Genomic DNA, 21,095 nt, shown 5'->3' with positions numbered 1-21,095 from the left:
GTCATGGTACTGTTCTGCCAAACTGTTTAATGTTCTGACATTAAAGTTTCTCTTTTCAGTTGTTGCTGCTGTTTATTAAAAAAACACCTGCATGTGAGGTAATGTTGTAATATGCAAGAGGAGAATTTGTTTAAAAAACGTTTGGGTTTTGCAACCATGTTTATAATTTTACCTCCTCCCATACTTACTTTTAATTGGATTTGGTGTGTTTGTAACCAGAAGAAGTGACATTAGTGTGTTGGAAAATTAATGGTCTTAGCATCTGTGTTTGCTTTTCTGGTGTTTTCCTGCCTCTTCCTAGCTTGTTAACAAAACAGTGCCAGCAAACTAATCCAGGGCAGCTGCAGAAGTGCTGCATTTTCCTGGTGAGCAATCTTTTTTCTCTTAAGACTTAGTTGCAAGAAATAAGGCAGAATGAGCATAATCTCATCCTCCAGATGTGCAGGTGATCTAGCTATGCCAGTGATGAGGGAGGCTTTTTTGAAAATGTAATTTGAGTATTTTTGTAGGCAGGTTACTGATGGAAAGTAAATGAAGGATGACAACACAACATTTTCAGTTGTTTGCTTAACCCATAGTCACAGTGTCAAGTGTGACTGTAACAGACATGACGTCCATTGAGATGTGGGGATTTTAAAGCTCTGTCTTACTCTCTGTATATCCCTTTCATTAATTAACGCCATGTTTGTTTACTTTTTATTTAAGAGAAAAGTAGATGCATATTTTCTGTGGCTTTTTTCTGACCTTATCTGCATTCCATGCATTGCCTACAAAACTTTTAACTGTGTTGTGACAACAGACTCAGTCACAAGTCAGACCGAATATGCTGCAGCTTTCCCATTTGAATGCCTCAGTGGCTCTTTAAAAGTTTCTTTTATCAGAATGCTAAAGACTTTAGCTGTGGTCAAAACAAGAGAAAATAAACTTACAGTTCCTTAAACTTTACAGATGGTCACTTTTTAGTATACAGTCACACCTTCACCCGTGTCCTTGTTCATCTTACCTGTTTGATGCAGCTGATCTGACTACCTGCTTTTTCATGCAGCTTTGAATAAAAATTTAAGATACGAAGCTAAAATGTATTTTCTGACTGACATTAATTTCTAGTGCTGGCCCGAAGAGCTGTTCTACGAAATGTCAGTGAATCCATCAAAGAAGTACTCAGAGTTCAGTTCAGGAGATCAGTAGAGCTAGAGGTAAGTGCTATGAAGTGTGTACAAGTACTCTTTGATCAATGTAATACAATAGGAGTTTAGTTCACAAGCTAAAACAGTCATTCAAACAGTCTGTAGATACTGTATCAGAGAGAGCTTTATTTTAACTTATTTGTTAGTAATGTTTTGGTTGGGGTTCTATTTTAATGTGAACATGATGACAACTTTTTTTACTTTAAAATGCCATGGTTTTCTAGGACATTTCTAGGATTTTCTTGGTTTTGTTAGAGGTGAGCGAGCACTGCCCAGAATCTACTGCTCACTTCCTTTGCCCAGTGAATTGAAACTGAAGAGCTTCTGCTCTTCAAAATGCCTGTCAAGCAGGTCTGCTTGTTCTGCTAGCTGATTACATACTTAGCACTTTAAACAAGATGCAACTTTCTGCACAGCCTTGTGCTATTTTATATTATAGATGAGACCATCAACAGGGGAGGTGGTGGAATCCCAAATGCCTGATTTGGCAGATGAAAAAGGTAAGGGGAAAAAATCAGGTGTGCAATAGTAAGATGTTATTTCTAAGCCTTCAGATAGAAGGTAAGGACTCCTGTCCTTACTCTCCTCACAGGAGTAGCTGTACTCTTGGGTTTTTCTGAAAGCTTTCTCTGCTTTGATATTTAAGGAATCATCTTTGAACAAGATTTCAATATTGTTTTCTAACTTCCGAGTGGTTGTCTAGTTGAGATAAGGGTTAAAGGCTCTATTCCCCACCTCTGTCTCAAACCCTCTGAGTGGAAAAGACAGGGGTAGTTTGGGGGTACCTTTGTTGTATAATCAGATAGATACTTCAATGGTGAGGAAATTCTTCAATGGAGTTATTGGTGTAGATGATGTTCAGCTGCACTTTTAGTTTTGCATGTCTGTATTCATCTAGTTGTCATAGCCCAGCGCCAGATGATCTTTTCTGAGTCAGTGATCCTATTTTCGTTATGTAGTTAACTCAAGTAGCAGTTCATTGAACATAACTTGCATTTCTCTGTGCAGAGAATTGCTTGGTGCCTTTAATCTTGGCATCTCCCATGATCACTACACTCAGTAATTAAACAACTCCTGTATGATGTTTGAGGATCTAATCTCTACTACTCAGTCAAGATAGGAGTGTTATAAATTCCTGCCAAACTTCAGCTGCACTGAGCTGCCTCTGTCAGTTATGTGTAATTTATGTCCTTTTAGCAACACCTGCTCATGAGCTACTTAGATTTTTTTAATATAAGAGATTTTTCTTCTAGTTTGTAAATTGTACTTTTGTGCAAACTGGAATAATGGTAAAAATACACTTAATTTTCAGTGACCTTACACAGCTCAACATTTGGAAGCACTTTCTTACTATTAACAGCAATAGGACAAAGTCTGTTGCTTAATATTTGAAAGTTAGTTGGAACAAACATCTGATGTCTCACTTTGTATTTTTCCCTTTAAATTCCTGTCTTTCATGCCTAAGAAGTCCTAAGGCTTCTTAGAAGTAACTTTTTATAAATAATGCGTCTAGCTTCATCCTTTGGAAAATCTTTTTTATCTAAAGAAAGACATCTTTGCTGAATCAGTTTTGCTTATTCTGGAATGCTGCTATCATATTGGGTTTTGCACTAAAAATAATCACTAGCAAACATGTTTTCACCTCTAACTGTGGAATACTAACAAAACTGTTGTTTTGAGAAAGAGCTGTCTGTAATAGCAATATGTTGAGGGGTGATGTAATACAATATTTTAAACAGAATTTCTCTATCTTGCTAAACTTCATTAATCAAACAGACCTGACTTTTGTTACTTGAAAGTACCCAGAAACCATATGTGTGTTTGCAAGTTATAGTAAAGCAGTGCACTTCTCTAAGCTGCTTTTTTACTCTGTCTCTTATTACAGCTCACAGATGTTCCTTTGCTGTGATGTAATGTACAGTAAAATCAAGAGACTGTCCAGTTAAATTTAACTTTGTAATAATGTAGGCTTTAAAAATAAAATCTATGGCAGTGATGGCTATAACTGCTGCTTGCTTTAAATAAGAAGGAAGTTTTGCAGTGAAAGGAGAATTAAAACATTTTTTGCCCTCAGCTTTTTCACTTGAAACTTTGGTCTCTGCTACTTTATTTCAAACATTGTGAATTGCTGAAGTGGAAAAAAAGAGGAGGCAGGACACTGCCAAATGAAAAAGACTTCTGTCATTTTCTTCCTAGAAAAATCCTTACAGCAAAGTGAGAATAACTAAAAATGTCAAAGTTCTTACTAGTTGGTCTCAACATCCTGCATCTACAAAAGAATAAGACACCATTGTCTGAGTAATTTTAGTCAACACTCTGTAATATAAAGCTTATGACACTTGGATAGGATCTGTTAGATAAAGGTCTCTTGACTTGACTTGCACTAAGGTGTGAAATAAAGTAGTGCTGGTAGTGACTCACTACCAGGACCCCTGGTGCCAATAAATTCATGCCAACAGGAAAAGGGTTTTTGCCAGCCTCATTTGTGCTTGGAAATGTTATCCTGCATTTTAGCATTTTTACCTTAGTCACTTTGTTGTTGTATTTGATGTGGTTTTGGGGATGTCCCCTTAACCTACTGATTCCTGTAATCCCAAAGGAGGGAACTTTGCCTCCAAGGTGTGGAGTTCAGGTCATTTCCAGGTAAATGTTTCTTTCAAAGGTGCCACCTTGTGGACTTCACCATTGCTGAAGTTCTGGCTGCTACTGTAGAGGTGTGCAAAACCAGTGAGAACTGTTGCCTCAGGATCCTGAAGAGTGTAGGAGCAGAAGCTTTATTTTATTTTTAAGACCTGTGAGCCTTTGTAGTCCATCTTCAGGAAGTTAAACACCCTCTGCAGGCTCTTTATAGGACTCTTAATAAGGTGGTGGTGAGAATATCATTTGTTGGTGCTTTCTGCCAGAGATTTACACAGCATAATACAGTGGAGTGTAGGCATGGATTAGGCTGTGGAAAAGGTGCATCTGATCAAGTATTTTAGCAGATAGTAATCGATAGCAAATGCTTAGGAAGCAGCATAAGGGACAGAGAAAGGATACAGTCATGTTTTTCCTCAATACTCTCCTATCCTCTAGTAAATTGAGGCTTAAAAACTTCCTGTACTGGATGTACTCTCACTTGTGAGTAGCTTGGAATGAGAGATTATGTCCTGGAAACAAAAAAGCAGAGTTGGGTTAGTCATTGCACTTTGGAGCAGGGATAGCTTAACTCCAGGTGTTGTAATAGTTCTCTGTTTCTGCTAAAGGTGTCTGCTTTTGCAGTGGGGATGGCTCCAAACTGCATATGGAGTTCAGTGTGATTCTTTGGCTTTCTGGCCCAAGGTGTTAAAGTTAAAATATTTGTGCATTTTAATATAAGAAGTCCATATTGTGTACTTTAATAGTGACACTCTAAAATGTGATGGCTCAGCCAGCTAATTTCTTAGCATCTAGCTGTCCTGGCAGTAGAGGTGAAACTTCCAGGAGAGAGTTGGATGGAAGGCTGGGTTTGTGAACCATTAGAGCTGTGCTGAGAGCAGCTATTCTCATTCATGAATCATGATTCCAGAATCATGAGCTGTCCTCATCTATCCTAGATAACTTTGTAGACTTCTCTGTGAATTAGCTTGTAGACAGCATCATGCTGTCATGGGTCTGTTATTTCTGTCATATGGATTAGGCTGAAGACAATTAATTCTAGACAACCCTGCAATATCTCAAGCAGAAATAGCTATTGTTTTGACTTGTAGTGGCTCTAATCTTCCTACCTCAAAATTACTGTTAAAAGTGGATTTTTATTTTGAATGTCCATTCTGGAGTTGCTGTGCAACTGCTGTTGTTCTGCTGTTGCTTTTCTGATGCAGTGAAGCACAAGAGGGAACCAGTGTAAGCTGTTGAGCCAAAAAAGTTAATTCAAGGGTGGACTTGCTTTCCTGGTTGTCTGTGGTGCAGCACAAACTGTCAGAGATGGAGGCAGCTGGGTTGGTTACAGCTTTCATGTAATACCCAACTTGAGTGCATAAGTATATGCTGGCTGCAGGAAGCCTCTCTTCTTCAGCATATATTGCCTCAGAAATCACCAGCAAATTGTCACTGAGATTTGTAATTCTAATTCCTCTTTTTCTTGCCTTTTAAGTAGTCTCATTTGCAAGTAATGGGCAACTTTCTTTTGGCATGTGTTACCCATTTTAACTGCTGTTTCCATTTGACAGAGTGAAGCTGCAGAGATTATTTCATCATGAGATAAAATAAAATTTCAGATAAGAGGAACTGAAAAGAGCTGTGCACGTTATTCATATCAAACAAATTTGAGTTTTATGGATCCAAATCCATTTAAAATAAAAGTTGGATGTTGCATATATTTGTGTGCTAAGAAGAAGAAAGGTATAATGAGCAGCATAGATTATTTTTCTCATTTCCTTCTGCTGCTGAGGTAGTTTCTTTTGGTGAAGATGAGCTCTCTGAAATGCAGGCTTTTTAGAGGACAGGAAAGAACTGCTTGCTGTCTCATCTCAACAGCAGTTGCCATCACTTTACACTACAACAGAGATACCAATAAGGAGTATGTGGGTCGCAATTTAAGTGGCACTGTGGTTTTCTATAAGGCTGTTCCTGAAGCTGAAGTTATCTAACATATCCCTTCACCAGCATGGCATCAGCAAGGTGCTAGCATCCCTTCAGAGAAGAGGTCTACATTTATCAGAAGCTTCAGGTCTCTGGTTTACATTATTTATCTGTGAGGCCATCATGGTGGGTATCCCAAAATACTTTTGAAGTGTGACTGCCACAGGCAAATAAGGCAAACTGGAGGAGTAAACCAAAAAGGAAGAAAAAAAATGGTGGGGAAAAAGGTGTTCTTAATATTGAGAGAGTTTCTCTGAAGGAGGGAAGACGCTGCAATATGTTTAAATAAATAAAACCCTTCAGTTTGTTCTTACGTAGGGGGCTGAGAAATGGTGGACAAGAGTGTCTACATGGTTCAAGGTTTATATTTAACTTGCAATCTCATTTATTTTAAATTATGTCTGAGGCGCCTCAGGGTTTTTAAGAGCACCCAGGACATGAATTGAAAGTGGAGATTGAAATGTGGTAACTGTGTTGTAACAAGCAGATAGAAGTGTTCCCTGGATAGAAGTTTTCTAGAGTGTGAAAATTATATCTAAACAACGTTGGCTGTGTGTATTTTACTCCTTGTGTGCCACATATGAACGGTATAGGATGTATTCACTATGGGATGTATGACTGAAATGCAGAAGCTATGCAAGCAGTTCAGTAAGTAAACAGGAATTTTGTATGGGAAATGCTGTGTACACCAGGGGAAGGTAGGCAAGTGGGGGTGCTAATATGTGGGAATGTGATAAATCAAGAAGTGCTGAGATTGGTGTGTTGTACTGAAGTAATTCCAGTAGGTGCACCTGGCACAGGAGAGTTGTCTCTGATGCACTGGAGCTGAGGCTGCAAGGCACAGCACTTGAGTTTGTGCTTCTGCTGCTCTTTGAAAAATAAAGACTGCATTTTCCTACCTCTTGATGAGATGGCTTTGAACTGCATGAGACTGTGCAGGTCTAAAATGCTGCCAAATTTAACTTTGACATGTCTGGGGTTTTTTTAATTTCTGATTTTTTTCTTTTTTTGTAGGTTTATAAAATGTCCCCCAAATTTGCTTTCTTGGTGGCATCTGGTCCCTTTGTTTACACGGCAATAGCTGTCATAAATGTGCTTGTGAACAGCAGTCTTCTTCGTGGGGAGGCCCCCATGATCCTCTCACTGCATCCTTCTTTTACTGTGCCAGACAACAGATTCCAAGTTCAGACAGGTGAGTTCTTCCTGACACAGAGGGGAAAAAGTAGCTTCCTACTGATTCACACTTCTTCACTTGTGATGCAAGGTTGAGTCAATACCCTGTTTTCTACTGTGAATTTTAAATCTTTTTGTTAATGACATAATTTACAGGTCCGTGGCAGAGAGGTGATAAATTGTAAATAACTAACCCCATCACTTCACGTTTGTTTTCAGGATTTTTTTTTTTTTGGTACATTGCAAAATGGGTGTACTCTCTCTTGCTTCTAAAGGTTAGAAAAGGAAAAAAAAAATCCATGAAACATTTATTCATAAAATCATGGTGCAGCTACTTTGTAATGCTTGTGTCAAATTCAGATTAAATTTATGTTAAAAGCTGCCTTTTTGTCTTGCCATGATGTAGGAGAATTGGTGAGCAGGAGGATTGATTGCTCATTATAGTATGAACAGGAGGATTGCTTATGTAGTATTCAGCTTTCCTTAGCTGCTGTATTGCAGTAGTTTATGCAAAGTTTGACTGCTAATAATCTAAAGCAAAATAGTACCCATGTAATAGATTTTGAGAATCAGTGCTGTCATTTAAAATCTTTATCATGCCCTGTTTGCATGATAAAACTACTTGCATGTTTGGTTGACTGTGTAATGAGGCAGTGACAGGGACTGAGCATACAAGCAGAGTTAATAAATGTCAGCATGGTACTTCTGTTCAGGTATGCTTTGTGTGTTGTTTATGCTCTGTTAATAATTGTATGGCAAGACATCACTTTAACTGTGCAACTGTGATGTCTTTTTCCACTGCTTAATGTGGTTATGTAGATAGGAGATGTATTTTTTGGTTTTGAACCTTGTATAATATTGTTGTTAAAGTCTGTAAGGTAACTGTTGCATTTCTTTGGATGAGACTACATCTGGAAATCCACAGATGTGCATATAGTTAAGGTCTATATGCCTGATCACATTCCTCTACACTCTTTCTATCTTGTGCTTTTTCGCTCTTCTGAACTTAAAGATGTCTGTATCTAAATTTAACAAATAGCTTGCTAAGTGTCTTGAAAGTCATAGACCAACACTAATGTGCATTAATTGATCCAATGTGTAGTCTTTTAGACAAGCCAAATACTATATTTCAGGCTACAAGAAAGAGATATTTGTTTCCTTTTTTTCTGAAGATTTTAATGAATTGGTTGGGTCCTCAGGATTTCAGTGTGGCCAATCCAGTGGTCAGGTCAGGTGAAGTTAGCCACATGTATAAAGTGAAGGTCTTTTAGTATACAAGAGGAAACAGTGAGTATTTTGTCACTAGTATCTTTCAGAGACCTAATTACTGCTGCAACCAATACTAGTGAGTAGAGTACTTTTCTGTAGGGATAATTGCCCTTTGCTTTCAGTGCTTCAGTTTGTACCTCGAAACGTGGATATTGGATTCTGCACCTTTAGCCAGCGCATTGAGAGAGGGCTGACAATGGCATTCCTGGAGGTGAACAAACACCAGGAGACCTACAACTTCACTGTGCAGGTGAGAGGATGAGTATGTTTTGTGTCTGTACCTTTTCCCCCCCCTCACCTTTGCTTGTCCTGTGTTTTATCCAGACAGTAAAATGAGTTAGGTGTTCGCTGGCTGTGACTTGTAGTCTAGGTCATGTAGAACTATGAGGCTTTGTCATGAAGTCAGTTGGGCTTTTTCCTCTACAAAAATTACAAGGTTTTACAAGCTTTTTTGAAAAAGATGATCCAAGGTGATTATTTATATCCAAAAGCATTACTGAGTATGATAGAGTTTGTAATTTCTCAAATATAAACTGTTCCAACCCTTTTTGGAGTCACTCGCATCATAGTTTACTATAGAAGAGTAAGGTGTTGCTAAAAAGTTTTTGTTGGAAGAAAGCTTTCAGGTCTCATTGCCATGCTGGAGACCCTGTTAGGGAATATAGGAGTTACATGACCCTGCCATCATGTCAGCAAACATGCTAGCTGCTTCTGAGGTCTAGAAATACTTACTGGATATGATGTCTGTGACAGCTGCTACTGGAACTTCATACATGAAAGGTATTGCACATGTGCAGAGCCTGAATCACACAGCAGAGCTTAGAACTCCCTGGAAAGTCAGTAATTCAATTTAATGAGACCAACTCCCTCTTCTCTTTGAATTCTTAAATTTAATCTAACTTTGTTGTAATATCAAACTCAATAAACATTTTATTATGTTGTTTAACTGACACTATAAATACCCATCTGTGGTACCTTAAAATGAAATCAGGAAGAAAAATTACATAAATTTCAGAGTACCTAAAGTACTATGTAGTACATACAGAAAAGTGCTCAGGACTTCAAACACAGTGTCACTGCATAAACTGAAGACACAACATGCTAAACAATTTCATGGACTGTCAGTTTAGCCAACTTATTTTAAAGACTTCTTAATTTTTGGAATATGTTTATCTACATGAATACAGTTGCTGTGTATACTGGTGCCAAAAAAAGGCTTCTGACCAGTGATTGGTTTTGGCTGTGCATGGTGCAGGAGATTTTAACCAAGAGAATATCCATTTTCAGAACGTTTTTTTATCATAATCAGTCCCTTTCTTCTGTTGCATGCAATTTGGCATTCATGTAAGGCTTATTTTTGACTAGATTTATTTTGCTGACTGTCTTGCTAGGTGTTTTTTCCTCATCATTTTCTGGGCTGTAGCTTTCATATCATTCTGGATTATGATTGCCCTTAAAGGATAACTCTTTGAAAGAGGAATTCACATGTAACTTTGCCTCTTCTGAGACTCAGCTGGCTGAACCAATCAGGAGTAGATATTCCTCTGTCTTGATGTGAATTGCCCCCCTCTTCATATTAGAGGAAAAAGAAAAGTCTGCCAAGGAAGGGATGTTAATGGCATTGATTTGATTTTGCTGACCCTCCTTCAATGCTGTCTTTTCAGATACTGAATATAACTCTAGGCAGGCCTGGAGTGGCGTTTCGGCAGGGCCCTGTGAGCATTGTCTTTGCCATCCGAGATAAGTATGGTTTTCTCAACGGGTCCCAAGTCAGCGAGCAGCTCAGAAACTTGTCTGTGGTGGAATTCAGCTTCTATCTGGGCTTTCCTGTGCAGCAGATTGCTGAACGTGAGTATTTGCTGTTATCCAATACTGCAAGATACTTTGGTCTAATATCTTCCCTCTCTACAATTTTAAAATAATTTTTTGCATAAGTGATAATACAGCTTCAAGTACCTAACCTGTATCATGAGTTCTGCAGAGCAAACCTGTGCCTCTTTCTGCTCACATTTTGGTGTTACAGCACCTTGCTGCTTTTGTCATCATACTTTCCTTTTGTGCTAGGTCAGTTGTACTTAACCTGGCTTCATCAGCCCATTGGTCTTAGTCCAGATCTAAAAATAAGAAAAATTAAATAAGAAATAAATTAAATTTATTAATAAATTAAATAAAATAAGGCTATTGCTTAGTAGTGCTGTGAAGTACAATCCAAGGTGTGTCTCTCTCCTTATGTCTGCAGAGGCCTTTGCTAATTCTCAGGAGGGTTCACTGCTTTCTGCATTGTGCTGCTCTTAACTGTCTCTCTGACTTCTAGAGGGCCTGGGACACTGGCTACATAAGCTTTATATATTTTATTTGTTTGCCTATATAGTCTGAATTAACTTGTCTATGCAGTCTGTTATGTTTTAAGGTATTACCTTTCTCACTTGTAATGTATATTTGTACAGCAAGTCATTTTTCTCAGACCACCATCATCCTAAACGTAGATAAATGGGAGCTGCCTGCATAACAGAGCCTGCTTGACACTTGGCCTTGACAACTTAAGTTTTGTTAGATTTTTTTATACGATTCATGAACATAAGCAAGATCATGAGAGAATAGTACTTGCCTTTCCCTGCTGGTGGATGTTGTTGACTCAGTCCATTAATTCCCTATTTCTCCTAACCTAGAGTGCTGTTTAAGTTTCAGAGTTACTTCTGTGAGCTGTAGAGATGCATAATATCTGACACAGTAAGTTTTGCAATATAGTTAAATATCTAGTGGAATATCAGGTCTAATAGTAGCTGGTATTCATTATGCAGCTGTGTATGTCAGTGAAAATACTGTAAAGAGAGTCACTGTCAACAGAAAAGTTGCTCTCCTTAGCAGCTTTCAATCTAGGGAAGGTGATTGCACTGGATACTTCCCTGTTTACTGGAAGCAGTTTAAACATATTAATTTTTTGAAACTTTTTATTTAACTTCTTTCAGCATTTTTGAACTCTCTACTCCCATAATCAATGAAAAAATGTTTGCGGTTGTTCACTCATTTCTGTTGATCATTTCTGTTCTCATTTGGTTTCACACAGTGTGAGCTCTGTGCAGTGGTAGGTCTACTTAGTGGAGCCAGGACCAAAAGTCTGGAGAATCCTTGTCCATAGGTGACTAGCATTTCTTTTTATCTTGGAAACTGCAAAAAATCTCATGTTGTGGCTGGATGCATCTCATCTCTTTATTGCTCACTAAATTAAAATGAAATGTTGCTCTTGCCTTGATTGCTTGAAAGACACTTCTTTTTACTCTGTGTCATCTCTTTTATGCATTTGCACTTGAGTTTAGGTAGCTTTTAGTCTCTAGTAATATTTTTGGTGTTGGATTTTTTTCTGTGATGTACTACCTTGGCTCTTACAGCTTTTAGTTTTGCCCACATATTCTAAATCATATTTGTAGTGCATTTGCAGGTTGCTCCTTGCTGAGATTCCATCTTCTGGATTGTGCAATGGAGCTACAGTGCAATTAAGTGCTAACAGAATTTCTACCCAGGCTGGTGTATCCTGGAAGAGAGGCTGGTCCTGGGGAGGAGACATTCTTGGATGTACATGGTTCGTGGTTGGAAGTAGATGTCCTCTAGGGTCCCTTCCAAACTAACAATTCTATGGTTCTGTTTTCCTTTCCTGGTGGTACTTAGGAAATTTGAAATTAATTTAATGCTCATATCAGGAGCTGTCCATGTGTTTCCTGCATATGTACAGTGCCTAGTCAGTGGGGATGATTCCAGGCCAGGGCCAGTGGAGTGCTGTGGTCACTCAGGTCAGTTACATAACCAAGTAAAGAATGAGTGGAGAGGACAGGATTTTTAGGAACTATGAGATCTTCCCAAAGACTGCAATATAGAAGACATGAGGATTGTGGATAAGGTGTCCTAAATTAAGGAACATCTTGTCAGCATTTGACTTGTTTGCTATTAGAGGAACTTGTATTTACTATCGATTGAGCCATTCCAGGACAGCACATTTAGGTTTCAGCTGGTCTGGTTTGGTCCCAGTAGTGCTTTGATAGGCACTGTTCTGGAATACCAGCTATGGTGCTGTTTGGTACATTGGCAAAGTGGGAACATAGTTTCTCAGATTACTAGAGCTATGGGTCCTTCTGTCAAAAAGCACAGAAATTATGAATGTAGTTGAGACTCGTTTATCAGTGAGACAACCACAGCCAGTTATTTTTAGCCGTTCCTACAGTTTTTTACAATGCTGCTGCTGTGACTGGATTTTGAGCTTAAGGGTCTTAGATCTTTGGATTCAGAGCCAAAAATCTTGTCCAAAGGCTCAGCAGCATTGGGCAGATCCTTCCTGAAACATATTCAAAAGACTGTTGAGGGTAACCAATACCAGATCCTCAAAGCTGCTTTGGTAGGGTGATGCCTAAATGTTTTTGTTTTCTAGGCCCTGAACTCTGCATTCATGCTTTGCCTGGCACTACAGAGCAACTGTAGCAGGGAAGGTGTTACAACACCTTAGATTGATACAGCTGCTTTGGTCTGTGCAAATTAATGTACAAACCTCTGCTTCCAGTGTGACTTTTTGTAGGAATATTGGATATTTACATGTAAACTATGTATGTTAGTGTTTATATGTAAATATGAAATGTTCCATGCCATACTGTCCTGTGCCACTTGTGCCTTAGTTTATCAGGCATGCTAACAATAAATACTCTTGGTAGTGACTTTTCTTTTTCCCTTAAGGACTCTGTGCATGATCTTGTAAGTTTTAGAGTTGCATCTGAAGAAATTATTTGTGGGTGAGCTAAGTGCCAGTTTTGGGGGTTGAAGTTAATCATACCCAAGAAAAGCTACTTATGCATCTCAGCATTGTTAAGTGAGACCTTGACATGAATATCCCAAATATGAGTCTTGTTCCAAAGAATGTATTTGTGCCTTGCCACTTGTTCACTTTGCATTGCCTTTCGCACACTGTGCTCTCACAGTTTTTATTCAGATAAATAGCTTGTCCTGTTCATGGTTTTAACTGTGTGGTTTGTCCCTGTGCAGCACATCATTAACAGTGGGAATTCTTTGTCAGTTTTTTCCCCACTCACGTAGATTCAGGACCACGAGTGGAAACTGTTTGGTGGATTTGGACTGTTCTTTGCAGGAATAAGAGCTGTGAAAATGGCCAAAACTGGAGACTTCCAGACTTTATTTTTTCCTCATAAGACTTCTAGGTGACTTCAGCAACGTGTTTCTATTCAAATGTCCAGTTTACACCTTTCCCATGCTTATTTTTCATTGTCCACCTTACAGATCATATTTCAGACGTGACCTACATGTCAGCAGAAAGAAAACCAAGTCTAATTACAGGGTTTGGGAGCTAGTTCATTAAATAGAACAGGAAATTATATATTTAATATCTCTCTATGGCTAGCAGATTTCTTAGAGGATGGGTAAAGGCTAGATGTTGAGTACATAGCAATATTTGCCTTCAAGAACTTACCCTGAGTAAAGCTCTTTGTTTTTATTGGGATTTTAAGTAGAGAGAGTTGCCTTGGGACTTGATATATTTTCAGTGCTAAGCAGCACTTTGATGCATTTCATCTATTTTGGCTGTCTTGGAGATGTTGCAAGGCCAATAGGATAAATATAATACTGTATTATATGGTCTAAGGACTGCAGAAATATTTGAATTTTTTTTTCTGTACAGATTTTGCATCAGATTTTAAACAGACACTGTTGCTATTGCCCACACCCTAGTATTTGCTTGGAGTCTTATTTTTCATTTGATGCCTACTCATTTCAAATTCTGCATACCCGCCATGCTTTCTACTACTGTTCTTCATTGATCAGAAATAAGCACAATCATCGTGATACCAGTTCTATCCATGATCCCACATGTCTGTAGGAGAGAGTCAGAGATCCTGAGAACACTGCCTGAGTGATGTGCTTTAGAGTGCTGTCAGTAGCTCTCTGGGTGACCAGGTGACCCTTTCCCTTTTCATTCAGCGTCAGATCGATGCTGTTACACGGTATGGTGCTCCAGGGCTGCATGTTAGAAACTTCTAATGATGCCAGCATCTACTTCATTAATGCATCCAGAGTCATTAGCAGACCAGCTGCAATCTAGCTAATAATTGCATTTTGTCTATCCAGCTTCCCCCTCAGAATAACAATCAGTCAGTACTGTTTATAATTGTTAGTTAGGACATTAGAAATCTTGCAAATATCATCTTGCTGCAGTGCTGAGACTCCACATAAGCTCAAGGTCGGTTTGTCAGTGAGACACTTGAGTGAGCTGTGGTATAAGAATTGGAACCTGGACTTCTGGCAATTTTTAGCATTCTTTGTCAGATTTTAGAACCTTGCCTTAGTTGGCAATGATCACAGCACATCTTCCTTTTCAATGTCAAGATTTTCTGCTCAAGTTGGTTTATTTTTAAGTTGCATTAATTCCATGGAAAGTTTAAATGAATAGTCACCCAGCAATTTGCATGAATTAAATCATTTTCAAGTACTAATTAGAAAAAGTGTGAAGAGCACATTAAGTATTGAAGCAAAACATGATTTTGGGTTAAAGAAGAAAAAAGTCAAAATTGCTAGGAGTTCAAAGCATTATGGTTTTTTATTTCCTTATCATGCTCTTTCCATGCATTGGAAAACAACAGAATCAGTTTTCAGTTTAGTTTATGCTTTTTTTGTTCAGCTTCCATTTCTAAATTGAAGTAAACAATTGCATGACTAGAGTAAATAGAATTTCAATCTAAAAGCTACAATCGGAAGAGTTGAGTAGCAATGCCAAAAATAAATGGGTGTGTTTAAGTGGACTCTGAAGTGCTTTGTGCTTGTCTGAGAATTTTGGAAATTTAGTTTATCCTGATCACGTGCATAGAGGGCCAGTGTTTCTCGTTCAGAAGAAAAGTTCTAATACCATTCTGAGTAGTGAGTCACAGAGTACCAGCCAGGTGGTACTTGAAGCTAGGAGTGCTATTATTGCAATATAGGTGGAATAACCAGATTTTCTTCCTGTTTGTTTTTTTTTTCCCCTGATAGGAGTTAGTTATAGATCTGTGAAAATAAAAGGTAAAATGTAACTAATGATTCTTTTGCTTTTGCCTTAACCAGAAAATTCCTAAGCTTTTTAAGGGGCAGAGGAATCCCATTTTTGGTACACTGACAGAGAACAACTTGTCTACAAATTCTTGCATCATTAAATTTGAAAAACTTTAATTTTCTACTACTCTGAAATGTGGAGTAGTGACAAACTATTCCACAACTGTAGACATCTTTATTCTAAATTGATCCAGCATGGGCCAGGTCATTTAATTGTTATGTGCTGCATTCTTTCTGTCCATGAAATGGTTTAAAAATTAACCTTTGTATAATGCTTAGCAAACTGCATCTGGATTAAATATTTTGAGAAAGTTAAGACCATTCCTTTTCCTTATTGCCATAGTGAAGCTTAAGACTTCCCTTGAGGAAACTGTTGGCCCAGCCCCCATCTTCACTTCTTTCCCAACATGTCTTTACTGCTCTCCAGTGGAAACCTTGGGAAAAATCTTATCTATACTGAAGTCAGTGGAAATAGACTTACTGTCTTACTTCTACTGTCTAGACTTAATGTCTACTGTCAGTAGAAAGTAGACCTCCCTTACTGGGGAAAGGATTTCCCTCTGGAGCAGAGCTTTTTTTTTTCTTTTTTTTTTTTCTTTTTTTTTTTTTTTTTTTTTAATTTAGAAATTAAGAAAGCTTGGAGCCACCAAGCCAAACAGAAAAAGTATGAGATTTGTCTACAGCAGTATTTCTACGTGCAGTTATTTGTAGGTTTTGGAAACAAAATAATTGTCAAGGTGGTGTTCTTTTTAAATGCTTCCCCCTGCACAATTCTGGAACACAAATCCTATGTGTTTAGTTCTCTGGTTTACATTTATTGTTTCCATGTAGTTTCTGCCTCAGCTAAGGTCTTATTTTCATCCTGAGACGCTCATGAGTTGCCTCACTGCCCTTAGAGCAATAGTCTGATCCTGCAGCTAGCTTAGTAAGAGTCACAGTGCAGACAGTGAGCTTCTAAATTCCTGGGAGCAATGACCTCGCTGCAGCAGCTTGAAGTCTTTCACATAATAAATCTGACTGTTTCACTTAGCTTCTTTTTGTTGGAGACAAACTCAGCAGCGTGCGTTCGGAGCACTTTCCTTGCCATTGTGTCTGCATTGCCTCAGGAGCAGTAATGCATCTGTGTAAATAAGATGCTTGCTGACAGTGTAAATTATGTAGTGACTTCTGGTTTTGTGTATGTTGTTCAGAATACTGTTCTTATGGATGTTTTTCCTCCATTCTGTTTTTCCTTCAGCCTTTCATTATCCTAAGCTTAATGTGTCCCAGTTGATGAAATCTTCCTGGGTGAGAACAGGTACGTATGGTCTCTGTGAGTAAGTAAAAGTATAATTAGTTTTGTTAGTGGGATAACCAGCCTGCATAAATATCGATAGCTTAGGGGTGCTGCATTTTTATGAGGTAATAACATATCTGAGCTGAATAAATTCTAAAACCAAAGGCCCAGTGACCTGGAATATCTGGGAAATATAAATCCCTGGTCTAGAATTAACTATTGAAATTCCTTGATAATGCACACAAAGCACGTTTTGTCTATAAGGCAGTTCATTCTTAGTGTAACAACTCAGACTGTCAGGCAAAAAGTGTCTGCTCTGCATGTTGTCAATATGCCACATTGGTTTTTAGGTATCTATTTTAAGTGAAAATTAAAGTTTTATTTGTGTGACATTTTCTACCAAAACATGCCTAGAATAAAACAGAGTGAAAATAGATTAATTCTGAGTACGCTAAAGAGTTTAATCACATTTCATTGATCTCTTCTGATTCATTCACAGAAGATCCCTCCCACCAAAGTCTTCTGAATGTTTTATTCTGTAATTTATGGATGTGGTTGAGTTGTCACATTTAGATGCTCAAAGGCTGTCAAGGTTGCCTGCCTGCTGTAGATCTTACCTGCTGCTTTTAAGCCTGAGTGGTGAGGAGGCTTTGCCCACCAAACTTGTTCTTAGGATGCAGGTGCCCCACTGGATGCACTCTTGTCTTCCCACAGCTTGTATCACCTAAAGTTCACCTGTTGTATAGACTTGCTCTTTTTTCCAGGTTTCCCTGTCTCCCACCAGTCACTACTTTACTCTTTTAGCGAGAAACCAAATGGCACCTAAATTCCTGAAGCCCATATCATTTGTTTCACAGAAGAAAGATTTAGAATTTCATATAATGCTCACTAATGTGGGAGAAGCTCCTATGTATGTCTCTTAACCAGTGGCATCTTTCCTTAGAGATTTATTTTTTTGGCTATACCTGCTCTCTTTTGCTTAGCCTTAGGTTTGTCCATTGCTGCTGAAAATTCTCCTAAATTCCCTTAGCTCCTGCAGTGAAAAAAGTGTTCTTCCAGCTCTGAGGTGATGTTCCCTTGGGTTTTGATAAACTTCCTGCCTGTAAGATTTTGAAGGCCAATTGCAGCAATTTTTTTTTCTCCCTAGCTTTCTCCTATAATTTTTTGTATTCTTAGTTCTTGCAGGATTCTGGGAAGAGTAGACTTTGGCTGGGTCAGTGCTTTCAGTCAGTGCTTTGTATTGTAAGGGTAATGAATCATGACATGGGAAAATGATAGAATCTATGCATGTAAAGATTTTCAGTATCAAATTACCCAGATATATATGCATGCATCCCAATAGTCATAAAAAGCTGAGATATGTGGTGTTCTCCCTCTGTTGTAGAATACAATTCATGCTATTAAACATAATTTATTGATACTGAAATCCAATACACAGGCAGGAACAGTTTTCTGCTTGGTGTATGTAATAGCCTTAGGTCACTGTCTATTTTGCTATTTAATTCTGAGATACTTAGTCTGTGATTGAATTTAGAAGACAGATACTGTTGATCTCAGTGAGAAATCATGAAAATGTTTCTTTTTTCTGACATCTGCAGTGAAAAGCTTCAAATTGAAAAAGTGACTTTATATTTGGTTTAAAAATTTAAAAAGTTAAAATTATATTTAATTTATTTTTATCTAATTGGTGGCTTTTATTAAGCACCACACTTAAAAAAAACCTGTGGAAACACAGAAAAAGCAGCTTCTGAAAAAGACAAGAATTTTTAGTGGAGAATTAAAACTGAATGTATTTGATGCAGTCAGCAGAGAGTTGGTTTGCTCTCCTGGAGGATTGTTCGGTTGGATCATTTGAATGACTGTTGTTCCATTCACTCCACATTTCTCTAACTGGATGCTTTTTTGCTAATAAAAGCCCACCCTTTTTTTCATTTTCCTTCAGGGAGTCTTCTCAGCATTAGCTGCCCCAGTGACCCAGGGTACCTGGTTGCCAAGTGAGCAGGGCTGCAAACCATTTTTTTGTGCTATGATTGGCATACTTGTTAATCTTATTGGGGAAGTTCACTTGAATACACAGCTTCACTCAAGTGCTGCTGTTCTACATTTTCCCCATGACTCTGAACCCTTGCCCTCCCCTTCTCCAACTCTGTATCACTTCTGAACACAACACTTTTGACTGCAATTAGTTGAAGCAGATGATTTAGACTGAGTTTTCTTTTGTAGTTTTTGAAAACTCATTGAATGCTCATGATTTTATGCATTTTTAGAATTGAAATAGTTTCCTTATTATCCTGGGTCTGTCTAACCTGATTAAGGTTCCAAAACAATCCTTTGCCTAAATTTCTTTTCCCCAGAATTACTTATTTTTACTTTTTCCCACCAAATGTCACCCTTTTTCCAGCATATAACCTCCAATTGAACAGGTCAGAATTGCCATTTAAACACAGGCACTCTCGAACTGTCCCTGAGCTGTCACAGGGCGACTCAAAGCTGGTAATTGAAGTTGTGGAGAAGAAACTGCCAAGTTTGACTAATGAATTTGTTTCCTTGGGTTGCTTTCTGTGCCATGCAGTTCTCCTGGGTGTGGTGGACCAGCGAATTCAGGAGGAAGTGTTCCGGGCTGAGATGGAGCGGAAACTCGCTCACCTGTTGAACGAGGCTTTGGTCAGAGGGCGCATTTGGAGACGGGCCAGTTTTGCAGGCAGCAACATCGTGCAGGTATTAAGAGCTCAAAATCAGAGGATGGAAAATAAAGGATAGTAAATTACTGAACAAGTTGACATTAGTTAACAAAACGTTCAGGTTTTGAGTTGAGAAATATAACTCAAAAGCATGTGTCACCTTTAGCTAGTTGGTGATGCTTGTGTTTTGCACCTATATTATGATTCATCTTTTAAGCACCACATATGTCTCTTAAACTAAACATAGCAAATGCAAATAACTGATTAAGTGCCCTACTAAAAATTTCTGATGGTTTCTTAGAAACAACATTGAAATTATTTTACCAACATCTTATTTTTTAAATCTTCTACTTGTTTGACTTATATGAGGTGCCTAGCAAAAGGAGGCAGGATGATCATCTGAAAAATTTAATCTCCTGGGACAGATACTTCAAAGCTCTCTGTGATGTTTTGGCAGTGGTGTAGAAATACAAAGTAGAGTAGTGTGTGGCATGATGCAGCAGTAGAGTAGTACATTCTACTCCTTATTTCTCACAGCACTACAGGTCACAGGGTTGGATTTCAGGTAAAAATGATTAATCATGCCTAATTTTGCACACATAACAACTTCTGTTACCTGGATTCCAGTGCAGCTATAGCATTTTAGAGTCACAGGTGGATTTATTCACATAAAGTCCAAGAAGACTTTGATATTCAATTTAAAGTTTTAAATTCTGATGTATTCTTTCTAGTCAATTCAACAATCTAAAGTCAAAGTACTTTTTTAATGGCTCATCTTCTTAAAAATTACCCTTTCCAGCTAATTCATTGACAGTTGGTTTACCTCCCAGATGCCCTTTTTGCATTTCAGACCTATTGTCTTTATTTAATTTAATCCTACAGTTTTTGCTACCACTTAAATTTCCAGATGTTGGGATATTCTTACTTCTGCTTTCCTGTCTCAGAAACATCTGTTCCAGTAATAGAGATTTTATTTTATTTTTCTTCTGTACAGCTTTGAATTGCTGCAAATAGGTGTCTGCTTCAGATCTCCTATTCCCAACACCTCTTATTGCACTTTGTTCATTATGCCTTTGTCCTTCCTTTGCATATAAATTAAACAAATATTCCTTATGTTGCTAGTGAAGATACCACAGCCTATAAAATGTGTATGTTTAGATTACAGTTTTATGACTTTGCACAATAAAGCTCAGGTAATTTATTTTTTCATGCACAAAATTATGGGCATATCCTTTTTAGATAAGGAGTAGTATTTTGAAAATTGAAAATACAGCGTTTTTCTTTTAACTTTGTGTTACATACTGGGATATAAGATGAGGTCTGCAGCTCATGTTCCAGACAGCAGTGCTGCTCATTTATGCCACTTAATTAGTACAAAGAGCCTGCCAGCTGCTGTCTTTGGGCAGAGAAGGGTTCTATTCATTACAGTCAGCACATCTTACCATCACAGGGCTTCTCCAGGTGCTCCCAGCCCACACTTTCAGGTAGGATTAGAGTTGTAATAAAGGAGATATGGAAGAAGGGAGACTGACGAGATACCTTGCAGCAAGGGTGTGTGTGCTGGGTGTTCTGCTTTCCTGGATGAGAGCAGCAGGTACCTGCAGGTGCCACAGCACCTTGGTAGCTTCCTTGGCACGATGATCAGTTTCTTTCAAGGGTGTTCCTCTCTTAGCTAGGGATCTTGTCCATAGGCATCTGCTATAAACCTTTTGCTGCTGTCAATTCTGTTCCTCATAGCCAGATTTATAAGCTCTGAAGTGTTTGTGTGTCTTCTGGGAGGGCTAATAATGTTTCTTGTGCTTTATATTCAGATTTTCCCATATGTATTTC

General features: G+C 38.2%; 1 protein-coding gene across 2 annotated transcripts in view; it reads left to right on the top strand.

Annotated features, from left to right (window-relative positions):
* Positions 1-21,095, top strand: part of KIAA1549 (KIAA1549 ortholog) — a 140,433-nt gene that overhangs the window by 70,646 nt on the left and 48,692 nt on the right. For both annotated transcript variants that reach the window (XM_056516318.1, XM_056516317.1), the window contains exons 3-8: positions 1,108-1,196; positions 6,804-6,981; positions 8,354-8,481; positions 9,896-10,079; positions 16,546-16,605; positions 19,157-19,302. In XM_056516318.1, coding sequence (XP_056372293.1) covers positions 1,108-1,196; positions 6,804-6,981; positions 8,354-8,481; positions 9,896-10,079; positions 16,546-16,605; positions 19,157-19,302 — 785 coding nt within the window. The remainder of the gene's footprint in view (positions 1-1,107; positions 1,197-6,803; positions 6,982-8,353; positions 8,482-9,895; positions 10,080-16,545; positions 16,606-19,156; positions 19,303-21,095) is intronic.

The sequence above is a fragment of the Oenanthe melanoleuca genome, chromosome 1A (assembly GCF_029582105.1).
Source record: "Oenanthe melanoleuca isolate GR-GAL-2019-014 chromosome 1A, OMel1.0, whole genome shotgun sequence".
NCBI lineage: Eukaryota > Metazoa > Chordata > Aves > Passeriformes > Muscicapidae > Oenanthe > Oenanthe melanoleuca.
This window is presented reverse-complemented; position numbering and strand designations above follow the sequence as displayed.